We start from the raw sequence: 13318 nt of genomic DNA, 5'->3' as shown, positions 1-13318 counted from the left end.
ATTCAAATTAGAATTTAAGCAAATAGAATTACAGTAAATTGGGCAATTTTCATAAACATTAAATAATAATATTAATAATACCACCCATAGAATTTTTATAATAAATTAAATAGAATTTTATGGACACTTCATACTCCAGTTTACTAAAAAAAAGGTTTTTTTAAATTTAGTATGGGAAAAAAAGGAAATCTGTTTTGGTGCCTGTTATACTTGGCTTAAAAAAAGTTGAGAAAATACTAGTGCTGTCAAATGATTAATTACATCCAAAATGAAGACTTTTATTTACATGATATATGTGTGTGTGCTGATTATATTCATTATGTATATACAAATACACACACATACAGTATACATGTATATATTTATATTCTATATGAATATATAAGCATTTGTCTTAAAGTGTTTTCATTTATATATACATAATAAATATGCACACACATATATTATGTAAACCAAAACTTATTTTGGATGCAATTAATCGCTTGACAGCACTAGAAAATAAATTTTACAAATCAGGAAAGATATAGACCTAATTAAAGTATATATATATATATATGTGCCATTCCAATTCAAAATCCAGTCAGTTTTGACCAATTACATAAGTCACAAGCTGAATTTTTCTTTATTTTGCCATTTTCACCATATTCCTCAGACCAACAGCTGCCCTTCAAATTAAAGTTGACTCTAAAACACTTGATGGGTGCCGAGCTTGAATAAATACCATCATAAAAGTATGTTAAGGCAAACTCCTTTTCACTTCGTTCACCTAACGATCGCACACGCGTAGCTTTTGTCACCCAGGTATATCGTACTGTTTTGAAGGACACCGCTTACTGCGATGGGGCTCTTTGAAATATTTCTCACTCTCTCTCTGCTTTCTTTCACGAGGCGGGCTGAGAGCACACAGAGAGAGGAATTACACAGCACAGCATACTCACTCACAGCAACAGAAAAGAAGAGATGAAGAGCTCAGGGGAGGCAGTGAAGAGAAACCGAAGCATCATGGAAAGCCACGTGGAGCAGAGCTTCAGTCGATTCAGTCACACAGTCACCAGTCCACAGGGCTGACAGTTTCACATCAAGATTAAGGTTATATCTGGTGACAACAGGGCAGGAGGCTTGAGAAAGCGTCGTAGCTTTAGATGTAAACTGGTTGCTCCTGGGCTGTTAACAAGCGGTACATGGCAGCCGGCATAGTCTTCATGTGAATCTGTTCGGCAAAACCAGATCGACAAGTTCAGCTGCACAAAAAACACTCAAACCAAACATGCATCTCAGAATTATATAACAACATTTATATAAACTAAGTGGCATTTATTTTTACACTGCAAAAAAGCTTCTTGATTTCATCCAAAATATCTAAAAAGTCTTAAAATCAAGACGTACAATTATAAATACAATTTATAGTCTTAAAGATTAAAGCTAAATAATTTGTACTCATCTAGAAAATAGGTATTTTGGCTGTAGGCAAGACACGAAATCTAAGAAAAGCATTTTTTGCAGTGAACACGTAGATATTTCAAATAAAATTCACATTAATCAGTTATATAACAGTATATTTAGGGTTTAAGAATATTCTGGGTTCAATACAAAACTTAGGCATAGGTTTAGGTATTTGTGGCATAACATTGATTAAAAAAGGAAGATCTGGAAGGAAAAATGTGAATCTTATTATTTTGTAAAATCACTTATGTTTTTTTGTGTGTAAAGATTTGATCTTTAAAGCAGTCCTGGTCATCAGTTGTTTTAATTTCACACAGAAAAGGAAGATTGAGTGATTGTTTTTTTACACTAAATCATGTCATTTTTTTACACTATTGGAATAAATTTACCAGTTTTACCAAGAATAGGTGAAAAAAAGCCAAATGATTCAACATTTTGCCACAAATGCCATGGATTGAGCTTAAATTGTACTAGAGACATTCCTTTAGTTCATTTTTGTTTGTGGATCATGTTCATAGTTAGTGATGAACTGCACCTGTGTGAACTTTACACAGAATTCGCTCTGACACTGGTTGATTTACAATTACTCCCAAGAAAAGCTTTTGAAGGCACTCTTGATAGGCTGAGATCTACATGAAACAGAGCTAAACAGGGCGCCAAGTTTCCATAGTTTCATGATCACAATTTAAATAACTGGGTTCATTACCTCATTGGAGAAATAGTGATGTGAAAAATATTATGTTGTTAGGCAGGTGTGGCACCACGGAGCTCAGACGTACCTCACCGACTGCATTTGACAAGATGTGTACAATCTTCTCGTGAGGGGTGGCTACAACACTCTGGCTATTGATTTCAATGATCCGGTGGCCGACTCGCACCCCACCGCGCTCTGCTATCCCTCCTCTCATCAGACTGCAGATCTGCAGGGAGCAAAATATCTTTTAAATACATTTTTGTTTACATTTGATAAATCTGCGTGTACTGTGTATATTTATCATTTATATAAAAGTACACATATGCAGCGTATATTTTGAAAATATTCATATATATATATATATATATATAAAATGTTTAATATATATTTTTATATATTTCTTTGATATATACATGCATGGCTGTGCATTCATACAGTCTTGAACAAAATCTTACGACCAGGGCAAAGAAAAAAGAAAATAGGCAATTTATGGAGCATTTAAACTTAAACAGGCTGTTCAGCAGCTGATCAGAAGTTTAAAACCATATCTTTAAAAAGTTAAAATCTGCACAAAAATATGGCTTTTGCTATTACAGCCGAGGTTAAACTCAGTAAAACATTACTTTCACAATATCTAAAAGATCCTGAGAGTGATGGGACAAAAGAATTAAGTTGTAGAACCAAAAAAGTTCAGGGGAAGCTTATTCTCCTGGAAAAAGTCCTTCATCAGATGGTTGTTGTGATCTACTGTGTTGAATTGTTGAAAGAGCCGCTCATTACTGCTCAGACAAGGTCCTCAGTCGAGAGAGATGTTCCTGCATCATGTCCACATACTCCACCGCCGTCTGACGCCCTGCACAACCTGAACATCCATTATCCCATTGAAGGAAAAAGACCAGATCATGGAGCCTCCTCCACTGTGCCGTGAAGAAAACATGTTCAGGGATCTCTTTGACATGCCAGTAATGATGGAAGCCATCAGGACCAGGCTAACTTTTTCTCATCAGAGAATAAAACTTTCTTCCCGTGTTTGATGCTCTCATGCAAATTACAAACGGGCAAGATTGTGTCGTGGGAGGAGACGTGGCCTTTAAAGATGTTGTCTGTTCTTGAAGCTCTTCTCTCACGGATGCTGTCTTATGGTTCTTGGGCTGCAGTCAGCATCAGTGAGGGCCTTTATTTGGGTCGAGGGTCAGTCTGTGTCTTCAAGGACAGCCTGTCAGATCCTCAGGTGCAGAGTAGGGGATCTTTTGGGGGGTCTACCAAATGTACAATAACAGTTGTACAAAACAAATGTACAAACTCGGCAGTGATAGCATGTTTTGAGTGGGGCTCAACAATCCCACCACATTCAAAGACAGAAAGACTTTTTGTCTTTGCACAAAAATATGGTTCTTATATATTCTTCTGGCAAAGAAGAATATATTTCCTGATGGCAGATTTGAACTTTTTAAGGCTTTGGTCTTAAACTTCTGATCAGCTGATAAACAGCCTGCAGCTTTTTAATAAATTGCATATTTTCTATTTTTGTCTCTTGGTCCTGTTTCTTCTTTTGTCATTTTGAAGCAGTACTTACAACCTTTTCACGATCCAGCAGCGTGAAATATGAATACTTGTAATGTTTCCCCTGGTCTTAAGATTTTGTTCAGGAGTACATATGTACATACGCATATAGCATGTCAATTTTTTTTGGGATGCGATTAACCATTTGAATTATGTCAATATAGGTTTTTATTCATTTTATTAATTTCATAAAATACAAGAAAAAGTTAATTCGACAATAAGACAAATTAATATGTTTATTATATTTTAATATATTATAGTTAGTAATATACTATTAAATTTACAGTTTTTAAGGTTTTGTTTTAAGGTTTTAGTTCATTCAAAGTCCAGTGTCTATATAAAAAAACATTTACTAAATATAAACCTTTATAACATTATGGTATTAAAATTCTTGTCAACAACAATACATATTTTCTTAAATTAAATTACGATAAATAGCTGATTTTAAAATTCTCTATTTTCTCTACATAAATTAATAATACACTAAATATGCTATCATTGTAAATGTTACAAGTAACTTTAGGCATCATAATGATTTAAATTAAAGTATAAAAATAGACATTCATTTTGAAATTGTCAGAAATGCTATTATTTTTAAAGATTTTAATTAGAACTTCAACTTTATTTGAAGAAAATACTATAATAAAAAACTAGCCACCCTATCAATTCATGTTTTATTCTTCTCCCTTCAGGAAGTAGATGCAAAGAGGTATCCTATAAACAAGCACGCTTCAGAAAAAGCTTTGTATTTATTCCTCCATTAGAGTGTTCACAAGAGTATATTTGGTGCAGAATGTGTGAATTATGTGCACGGTTCTGTTTCTGGTGTAATATGTGTAACAGTTGTATTTGGTGGAAAATATGTGTGCATTATGTGTACTACAGCTCCTACAGTCTATGCAAAAATTTTTAAAGTTTCTTAGCCTATGTACTGACTATATATATATATATATATATATATATATATATATATATATATATATATATATATATATATATATATATAAATCCTTAAAATACCCACAATGCCATTCTGCACACTAAATCCCAGTTGATATCTCAGGTCTGGTCTTCTGATGAGGACAGTGGTCACAGGTGGACATCTCACAATGTTAAGCTTTATTCTGGATTGGTTCTTCAGTCCCTAGAAGATAGGAGCGTTGTTTTAGGCAATAAATTAAACGTAAGAGAATTGGTTACAAATAAATTCAGAGCTTCCCCTTGATAATACCTTGATAATGCTCTGACAGGTGGAGAGAGGTAACCCCACCAGGCTGGTGCCATTGATGGACATAATCTGGTCCCCGATGTTCAGTCTGCCGGACTTCTCTGCCGGGCCACCATGCATCATGTTTGCTATAATCACCGTGGGCAGGATGGAGCCCCAGCCCGACTCCACGATCACCACCCCAAGAATCTCACCCTTCTGCTTCTCTATGTAAACCTGTAGTGCGCACACACACACACACACACACACACCACTTTTTTACTGCTAAAACCCGAATTAGTCACCATTACTGATAACTCTGACATTATCGAGGCATTCGTTTCTACCAGGCACGGGCTGTCCACTTACATCTTTGCAGTTCTCAGACTTGGAAAAGTGAATGAGGTCATCGTTGTACATGTCCTGTGTGTTAAGGAGGTCGCTGTACTCTTTCTGGCTCAGATCCTCTGGGTTGATGCCATTGGCACGCAGGAACTCTTGGTACGCCACACTGAAAGCCTGGCCGATGGACTGAGCTATGAGCTGAGCCTGAGCACAAAGATCAAAACTAACATTATAATCCCTTAACTAACATATTTCATTGCATGCTTACAATTTGATTTATCTAACCATTTTTAAAAAGAATGCACTTTTTTTAAAAAAGATAACAGCTACACGCAAGGGTCAAGAGACAACAAGGGTGGCGTTCCCCAGGACAGCCGCATACATGCCTTTTTGCCCTCATGTCACTGTTGTATGCTGTGCAGTGACATACGCTGTGACATATACAGGCTCTTTATATTCAAAAAGCCTCTGCAGCTGAACAGAGAAAAGGTCACTTCCCGTCTACTGATTCAACCCACGCAGCAAGACGCCCAAGAACACCATCTGGATAAATGCTATTAGAGGTCACCACAATACCCAGTAACTGCAGTATTGAACATGCTGGGAAACAATGTGAGGAGACTAAGAAAAATTAGGCCAATATGGAGGATTAAATATGGAAAAAGTATAAATGGCTTTCTGTTGTGGTTGAACTCCCCTTTACCGTGGTCAAAGCACTGTAATGAATGGCCTAGACTGGCTTATTGCTTTCATAAACTGCAACAACAGCAGTACGGCAAAGTGTGTAAATCTGTTAGATCGTTTTACAATGCTGGAGCAATAAATTGAAAGTGTCTCTCCGACGGGCTCCTTTAGCAGGAGCTTGATAAGGTCACACTCACATCTTCAGACTCAAACACGTGACAGATCATCTTGTATTGGCGCTTCTCGTCCTGAGCTGGGTCAGAGGCTTCCATGTTCTCCTGAGAGTCGGAGCGAGGCATTCTCCTGCGGGCCATCAACACCACAATGTTCCCAATATCAGCGATGTAGGAGATGGTCCTTAAAGGGTGGTCCATCATGGTCTCCTACAAATCAGGAACAACAGAAAATTTTCATGGTCAAAAAAAACCTTATTTTAATAAATAAAAAACCCCCAAAACATAAAAAAAACTATTTGCAGTGAGTATTAACATGTATTAATGAAAAAAAATTTAAATAGTTTAAAAAAAGATTTTTTTTTACTGAACCTAAAAAAATGTAACTAAAATGTAAATGTAAATGTTTTCTTTTTTTTTTTTTTATAATTTTTTTATTTTTCTTTTCAGATAGAAAATACATACAGATTCAAAGACAATTCAACAGACATAGAATTTCACTGACGTAAAAATAATAGTTTGAAATACAGATACAGAGTATGCCCCTGGACCTTAGAAATAAAAATATAATAATTTCTCAAATATTGCAAATGTGATGTATTTTCCACTTAACTATATACAACAGAACATGGGGAGCTCTAGTGTGTGGCTTATTCAGGTAATTTGTTAAAAAAGCAAAGTTCAATTACAATTACGAAAAGTCTGGGCGTATTGGATTAATGTAGTCCATCCATTTGCACCAAATCTGAAAAAAAATCTGTTTGAGTTTTTATTGAGAACGATAATTTTTCCATGACATATATATTATGCACTATATCAATCCATTCTACCACTGTAGGTGGTTCTGGTTTTAACCATTTTCTAGTAATTCCTTTTTTACTGGCTGCCAACAGAATTAACAACAGCTTTTTATCCTTATTGGTTCCCCCTTTTAAAGTAATATTACCAAAATACAAAGATTCACAATTAAAATCTATCTCTATTTCAAAAACCGCTTCTAAATTGTTTTTAATCTCTTGCCAATAAGGGGTTAGTTTTTGACATGCCCAAAAAATATGATAGTGGCTAGCTCGCCTCTCCCCACATAGTCTCCAACAATCAGTACTATCTCCTAAATGTTTTCTTTTTTTTAAATATATTTTTACAATTTATTCCTGTGGTGTGATTTTATCAGGTATCTTTGATGAACAGTTGAACACTGTCACTTTGGTCAATTTATTGCATAAACTGAATATAGGTATTATTTCTAATGAAAACCAACTGAAAACTTTTTTTTACAATAGTATTTATCTGCTTTTATCATTTTATCTTAACTGATCTATTCTACTACTTGTTTTCTTTTTATCTAAAAAAGACCCTCTACTAGTGTTTTCTATTCTTTATGATTCCATTTTTTTGTTTTATTTATAACCCTCCAACTTGCTACATGTACAGCATAAGACAAACACACATTATTGCTCTTTTTTAATGGGTTTTGATTGCTTTTATTGCCCTCTTTGGTACGTCCCTTTGAATAAAAACGTCTGATAAATGACTAAACTTATGATTAAGACTAAAATAATTAAGGTCATGACCTCTGTAAGACGTGGATATTCTGTCCAGACACTGCCTCCTTGTGCTCTGCACTATTATTTTGCACAGTTTTGGTAAAACGTAAAAAATGAGAGCTTTTACTGTGCTCGGCACAGTTATTGGGTGAAACCAAACTTATGTTTATAGGTGATGAAGTACCTGCGAGTCTGCATTGAGCACTTTGATTCTCTGAGTGGAGATGAATAGGTCCACCTCCGTCATGGGCTGAGCTTCACCTTCTGGAGCCTGAAGACAGAAAGCCACACAAATATCAGTCACCGAGAGGGACAGGGACAGAGTGAGAGAAAAACAGAAAGATACAGAGAGCGCTGACAAGGCCCAGAGATGCCACGAAGGAGCGTGCAAGCAACTTTACGCCTGGCATCATCAACATTTGGCCAGACATTCAAATTCTTTAACACTCTCTCCTTCATTGTGTAACTCTGATAACCTGCGTTTTTTCATTTAAAGCCAGCTAGTATTGCGAGTTGGCATGGGGTTAGTTTGGTTAGTTTTGTTCTTCATTTGAAGAGTTTCAGTTTTAAGTGAGTGAGAGAGAGAGAAACTGTGAGAGTTTTCCAAGTGCAGGACAGGCCGAATAAAAAAGATCAAGAGAAGAGCAAAACATGCTGTGCCAGATAAACACCTTTAAAAACAGTCACAAACACAGCACAGTACCTCAGAAAGAAAAAATACAGAATACAAAAAAGAAGTAAAGATCACTTGCATTTTCTGTATCCAGCAAACTAGACTTTCCTGACATTAAATTTCACGACTTCCCATGTAAGATCTGGTGGTAAAACTGAGGCAATGTTTGGTGTGGAATGAACAATGGCTAACAGACTGTGCGGACAGACACAGGTACATGACTCGTTGCTGGATTCAGAAAAATGGCAGAGCGACAGGAAATATGAAAACACGGAAGTGCTGAAACCAGGCAAAACGAGAAGACGAAGAACAAAAATAAAAACAAAACACCAAACCCATGAGCAATTACTGCACCTTCTTCCTGTTTTTGGCTAATTTCTGGGCCGTCTGCTTAGCATGGAACAAACAGAGACAGGAACATTGTTAGATAAAGCAGAGCTCAGCAAGACCAATCACATTTGGGGAATCTTTCTTTCTCAACAAGATTCATCTAAAACGTGACTTCTGGGATATTTATTGGTGTGGGGTGACTAGAATGGATCCAGATGACACCAAGCCAAGCTTAATAGACACCACCCTGCTACAATATGTCGCCTTTGGTTTCGTTTCATGGTAATTTGCGCCATCATCCACCAGGTGGCCCATTTGTACTTTTAATATCATGCCAACTATTGGTTTTATATTACAGAGGTCCTGCTCATAAAACATCAGCTATACAAAGCACAGATGAGCTCTGCTCAAAATTAGATCAAGAGCAAGTTCAAACTTGCCAGCATAATGCATTGAACTTGCCATCTAAGAAGGATCTACGTCATGGCAGCTGAGGCAGGGCGTATTGATTCAGATATCTTGCTTTATATACTGCATTAAAACTTACAGTCTACTAAAAACACCCTTCACGTAATTTGAGCTCATAACTGTGTACGGGACAAAGTACGAAGTCTCATACATGCAGATGAGGTGTGACCCAATTCATAACCTATGATCGTCTTTAATTGAGATAAAAAAAAAAAGGTGGTACTTGTATAACCCATATGCATTTGCTGAAAATGGGGATTTCTTCGTCATAAAAAATGTATAAAATGTATAAAAAAAAATCTTTGTTATAAACCTGCGCCATTTGTCATTCTTTGCTAACAAGATCACTAATGCATTTTTTAGGTCAAGTCATTAAAATGTGAGAACGTCTCTGACACTGACTTTTAAGCAAACTTGCTAAATCGGACAGTCTACAGTCAGAGTATATTTACTTTTATTCCAGAAATATTATATGTGTGTTTCACATGACTATTTGTCCAACATTCATTTGAGGAACTCTTTAACTAACTGCTAAGAAGATTGTATCATTTAATATTTTGTAGACCAGAACAAACAGATGCTATATTATTTATTTCCATCAATCAATTTTGCATATATACACTGTGTATAAGTTGGTAGTAGTGAATATTAAATTGTGCAGCTCATTCCCTCCATTTTACAGTTAGATTGCAATCATATATAATCTTTATGAACGCTAATCATTTAATAACAGTGTTAAATAGAATCCTTGGCAAACATCAAAATTACTACATATGTATCATACTGTATGAAAATTACCATGTTATCAAACTGAACAAGCACTGAAAGCATTCAAATATCAAAATTACTAATCTATGCATCATACTGAATAAGCATTGAAATCCAAGCTGATCTTTTCAGGAAAGCTAACAAAATAGAAGAAGCTTATGTCAGTTTCCATTCAGAGACCTCATCATTAAAATAATTTGCTATCAATCGTTATGATATTGTCATGTGCCATACCAAAAAGCAATCTCTAACTGAACGTTTTAACACAAAATGTACATACAAAGGGACATGCTGAAGGAACACTAAATGGCACAGGTGCTGGGCTCACTGCATTTTTTAAGGTGGAGGTAAAAAATGCTGAGTAATGCAGCTGACAGGGCGAATGGCTGATTTATGCTGCAGGAGGATGAAGAGGAGGGAGGTGGTAAATGTCTCTGGTCCTTTAGGAACAAGAATCATGGGATAGGTCCCTGCATTTGACTACAGAATCATTTCATTATTGCAAGACGACCGCACACACTCTTTGTTTTACAATCATCGCTCTTCATCTGCTGTGAGCTCACTTTTCAATTTGAACAACAAAATAAGACAGCAAGACGCAACTTAATCATGTTGTATCCAAGGAATAAAATGCTTGCGCAATACATACATACTCCGTATAGAGCACAGCTCTGCATTTCTTATGAAATCCCATTCTTTTGTCCTAAAACTGTCACTTTTGGTTTCTTGGAACATCTATGCTGCTCCTGAAGCACGCATTGTTTAGGAAATGTCTTGAGGTTGATTCATAGAAGCCCAGGTTTACTTCTTACAAGTTTACAACAGCGGAGTAAAGACAGAACCGTTTCACCTCACCTTAATGCGACTCACAGCCTCCTGAGCCTGCATCATGCGCACGTTTTTGGAGGGTGTCTTGTCTGAGAGCAGCTGGGTGGATCCCAGGTAGTTAGCAGCAAAGATAATACCGTCGATGAGGTCCTCTGGGTCACATGGGCCTGGTACTAACAGAGAGGAGATGAACATTTCAGTAGAGTTCTTCTCAGCAGCTGAGGACCTGGAAGGGAATAGGTAATGTAGCAATAAAAGGAAATTACAGGAAATCGTCTTACCTTCTACATATGTCGGAAATGAAGCAAGACTTCTCCTTGACTGCACATGCAAGAACAAGCACACAAGTAGCTCAATACAACATGCTTCAAGGCAAGCTGTTACATTTAGGTTTGACGATTCATAATGCACTGAACTGCTACTATTTTAAGAACTAAATTATAAGAAATTATAAATATAATAATAAAATCAAGAGCACACACACACACATTACTTTATTACTGACCAAACTATGTCTTTTTCCCCTAACCCAAACCTAATCCTAAACCTACCATGACTTGCTTTGTTAGACTTCACTATTTGTAATTTTTTTTCCCTACTACAGGCCAGTCCCCACATTGTCAAAAATGTCAGTTTTTACTATCCTTGTTTGATCCCCACAATGTAGCATGAACAAGCACACACACAGTCAATAGCAAAACTTATTTTTTTTTAACTAGTAATTTTAAACTTTATCTGCTCCAATTAGTCTATTTTAACAACTTGGACAATTTATAATAACTGTAATAACCTCTAAATCAGACCGAATCAGGGCTCTAATGCAGTGGCGTGTAATACGTGTCTAATTAAGTTCCTAGAGCAAAAATATTTAAGCATAATCCAATTTCAGCGCAGTTTTGGAGGTTTATTCATAGCCTCCTACCTCTTTACTGGCAGGAGATGGAGACTCGAAGCTGTCACTCCCCTCATGTGACGGCAGGTGACGGCTGGAAGACTCCGCCCCCTGAGGGGAGGTGGAGCCTGAGCCTGGTGACTGGACAGACGAGACACATTCATTAATATGACATGATTTACGGTCTATTATTTTGGACAACTGAAGAAATACAAAAGCTACATTTACTTATGAGACATTTGGAGTACATTAGGGTCAATTAAAGTTATTTTTTTTTTTTTAAATAAAGCAAATAAACAAACATACAATTTAATACAATTTATAAAAACAAAGCAGGTTGATTATGAGGTTAGTTAAAATTGTGCTAAAATCGAAAGACATGCATGAATGTGAGTTTTACGTGAATGAATGTGACATGTTTAATGACTGCTGCTGGCAAACAAAAGGAAACAATTACAAAAAATAAAGTACATTACAGATCTGTCTTCTTGTATTACCGTCTCAAAACTACGCCTCGTCTCTCAGAACAGGCCAAAATATGAAATACTAGGAAAAAATGAGTCATAGCCTCAAATAGAGGGCATTAGGATCAAATATTAAAAGATTTCCTGTTCCTTGTTTGTAATTATGTATAAGTACTGCTCAGCCCCACAATGGATTATCATTCAAACGAACATTTCTGAAATACTGAAACATCGAAAAATAAACCCAGAGTACATTTACGCAATTAACTCCTCACCTCGTCACCATGGCGGCGGTCTACCTGATACATCCAAAAATTTTCCATATCAATAAGTGCTTCCAAAGAGCTGGAGCGAAAAATGTTCTTCCACAGGATACACTCGAATCAAGTGCTACAGCAGATGTTGCTCTTTGGACCGGAGTACGAGAGAGAAGAACATAAGAGCCTCTTTCTCTCTCATTAAACTCACGTTGATGAGTTCACAACGGCTCCAGACAAACAGAGGTGAACACGGCTCCTGTTACAGCCCTGTAGGAAAACTGTTCCTGGAACAGGTTCGCTCAAGAGTGACTCGGGTCAGAAACTACCTCACTACGAAACATCAGTGCTATCGTGTGGAAAAACGCCAATTGTTCCTAAAGTATCTGCTCATAGGTGAAACAAATACTGTTAAAAGTCTGATAATGTTATACGTCACTATTAGTATACTACTTAGCGTTTCACTATGTACTTGAATTCATCACACCCCATAATAGACTTTACAGTGAGCTTGTGCAAAAATGTTATAAAAATTCTAATAAATAAATAAATATCAGAGATGTTAAGCATTAATGCAGGGCAGGGGAAGAAGGCGTTTTTTCTTCTCTGGTGTTATATGAGCCTTGCTGAATTATTTACAGGCCGTCTCTTTCTGTGTCTCTTGACTGCACTAAATAAATCATATTGTGGAGGGGAAAAATAACAGTCTTCTGATGAAATGTCAAATTCTGAGAACAACAGAGAATGGAAGCAGGCAGGACACCACCGAGTTCAGAGCAAATTTAATGGGTATTCTGGGATATCTGGAAGATGCTTGACTGTTTAACACTGACTGAAAAATCTCCAGGAAACTGTTTACAAAGATCAGAACGAAGATCATGAAGATAAGAATTTTTTAATTTCTGAGAATCACTAATGATTTTTCAAGGAAATGTTATGATATAAAATGAATGCGAAACATTTAGGATGCTGCTTTATTTCA

At 36.4% G+C, this 13318-nt stretch overlaps 1 protein-coding gene across 3 annotated transcripts in view; it reads right to left on the bottom strand.

Moving 5' to 3' along the window:
- Positions 1–388: 388 nt before the first annotated feature.
- apba1a (amyloid beta (A4) precursor protein-binding, family A, member 1a) overlaps positions 389–13318 on the bottom strand; it is a 48370-nt gene continuing 35440 nt past the window's right edge. For 2 of the 3 annotated variants that reach the window (XM_043240561.1, XM_043240560.1), the window contains exons 4-14: positions 11646–11756; positions 11005–11044; positions 10751–10896; positions 8684–8716; positions 7841–7927; positions 6134–6319; positions 5277–5456; positions 4932–5144; positions 4725–4844; positions 2223–2363; positions 389–1210 (exon numbers count right to left, since the gene is read on the bottom strand). In XM_043240561.1, the coding sequence (XP_043096496.1) occupies positions 1139–1210; positions 2223–2363; positions 4725–4844; positions 4932–5144; positions 5277–5456; positions 6134–6319; positions 7841–7927; positions 8684–8716; positions 10751–10896; positions 11005–11044; positions 11646–11756 (1329 nt within the window). In that variant the 3' untranslated portion in view covers positions 389–1138. The remainder of the gene's footprint in view (positions 1211–2222; positions 2364–4724; positions 4845–4931; positions 5145–5276; positions 5457–6133; positions 6320–7840; positions 7928–8683; positions 8717–10750; positions 10897–11004; positions 11045–11645; positions 11757–13318) is intronic. The other variant, XM_043240562.1, reaches the window with a different exon arrangement.

Source organism: Puntigrus tetrazona, chromosome 5 (assembly GCF_018831695.1).
Source record: "Puntigrus tetrazona isolate hp1 chromosome 5, ASM1883169v1, whole genome shotgun sequence".
In the NCBI taxonomy this organism is placed as follows: domain Eukaryota; kingdom Metazoa; phylum Chordata; class Actinopteri; order Cypriniformes; family Cyprinidae; genus Puntigrus; species Puntigrus tetrazona.
Note: the sequence above shows the minus strand (reverse complement) of the source record. Positions and strands in the feature narration are given on the sequence as shown.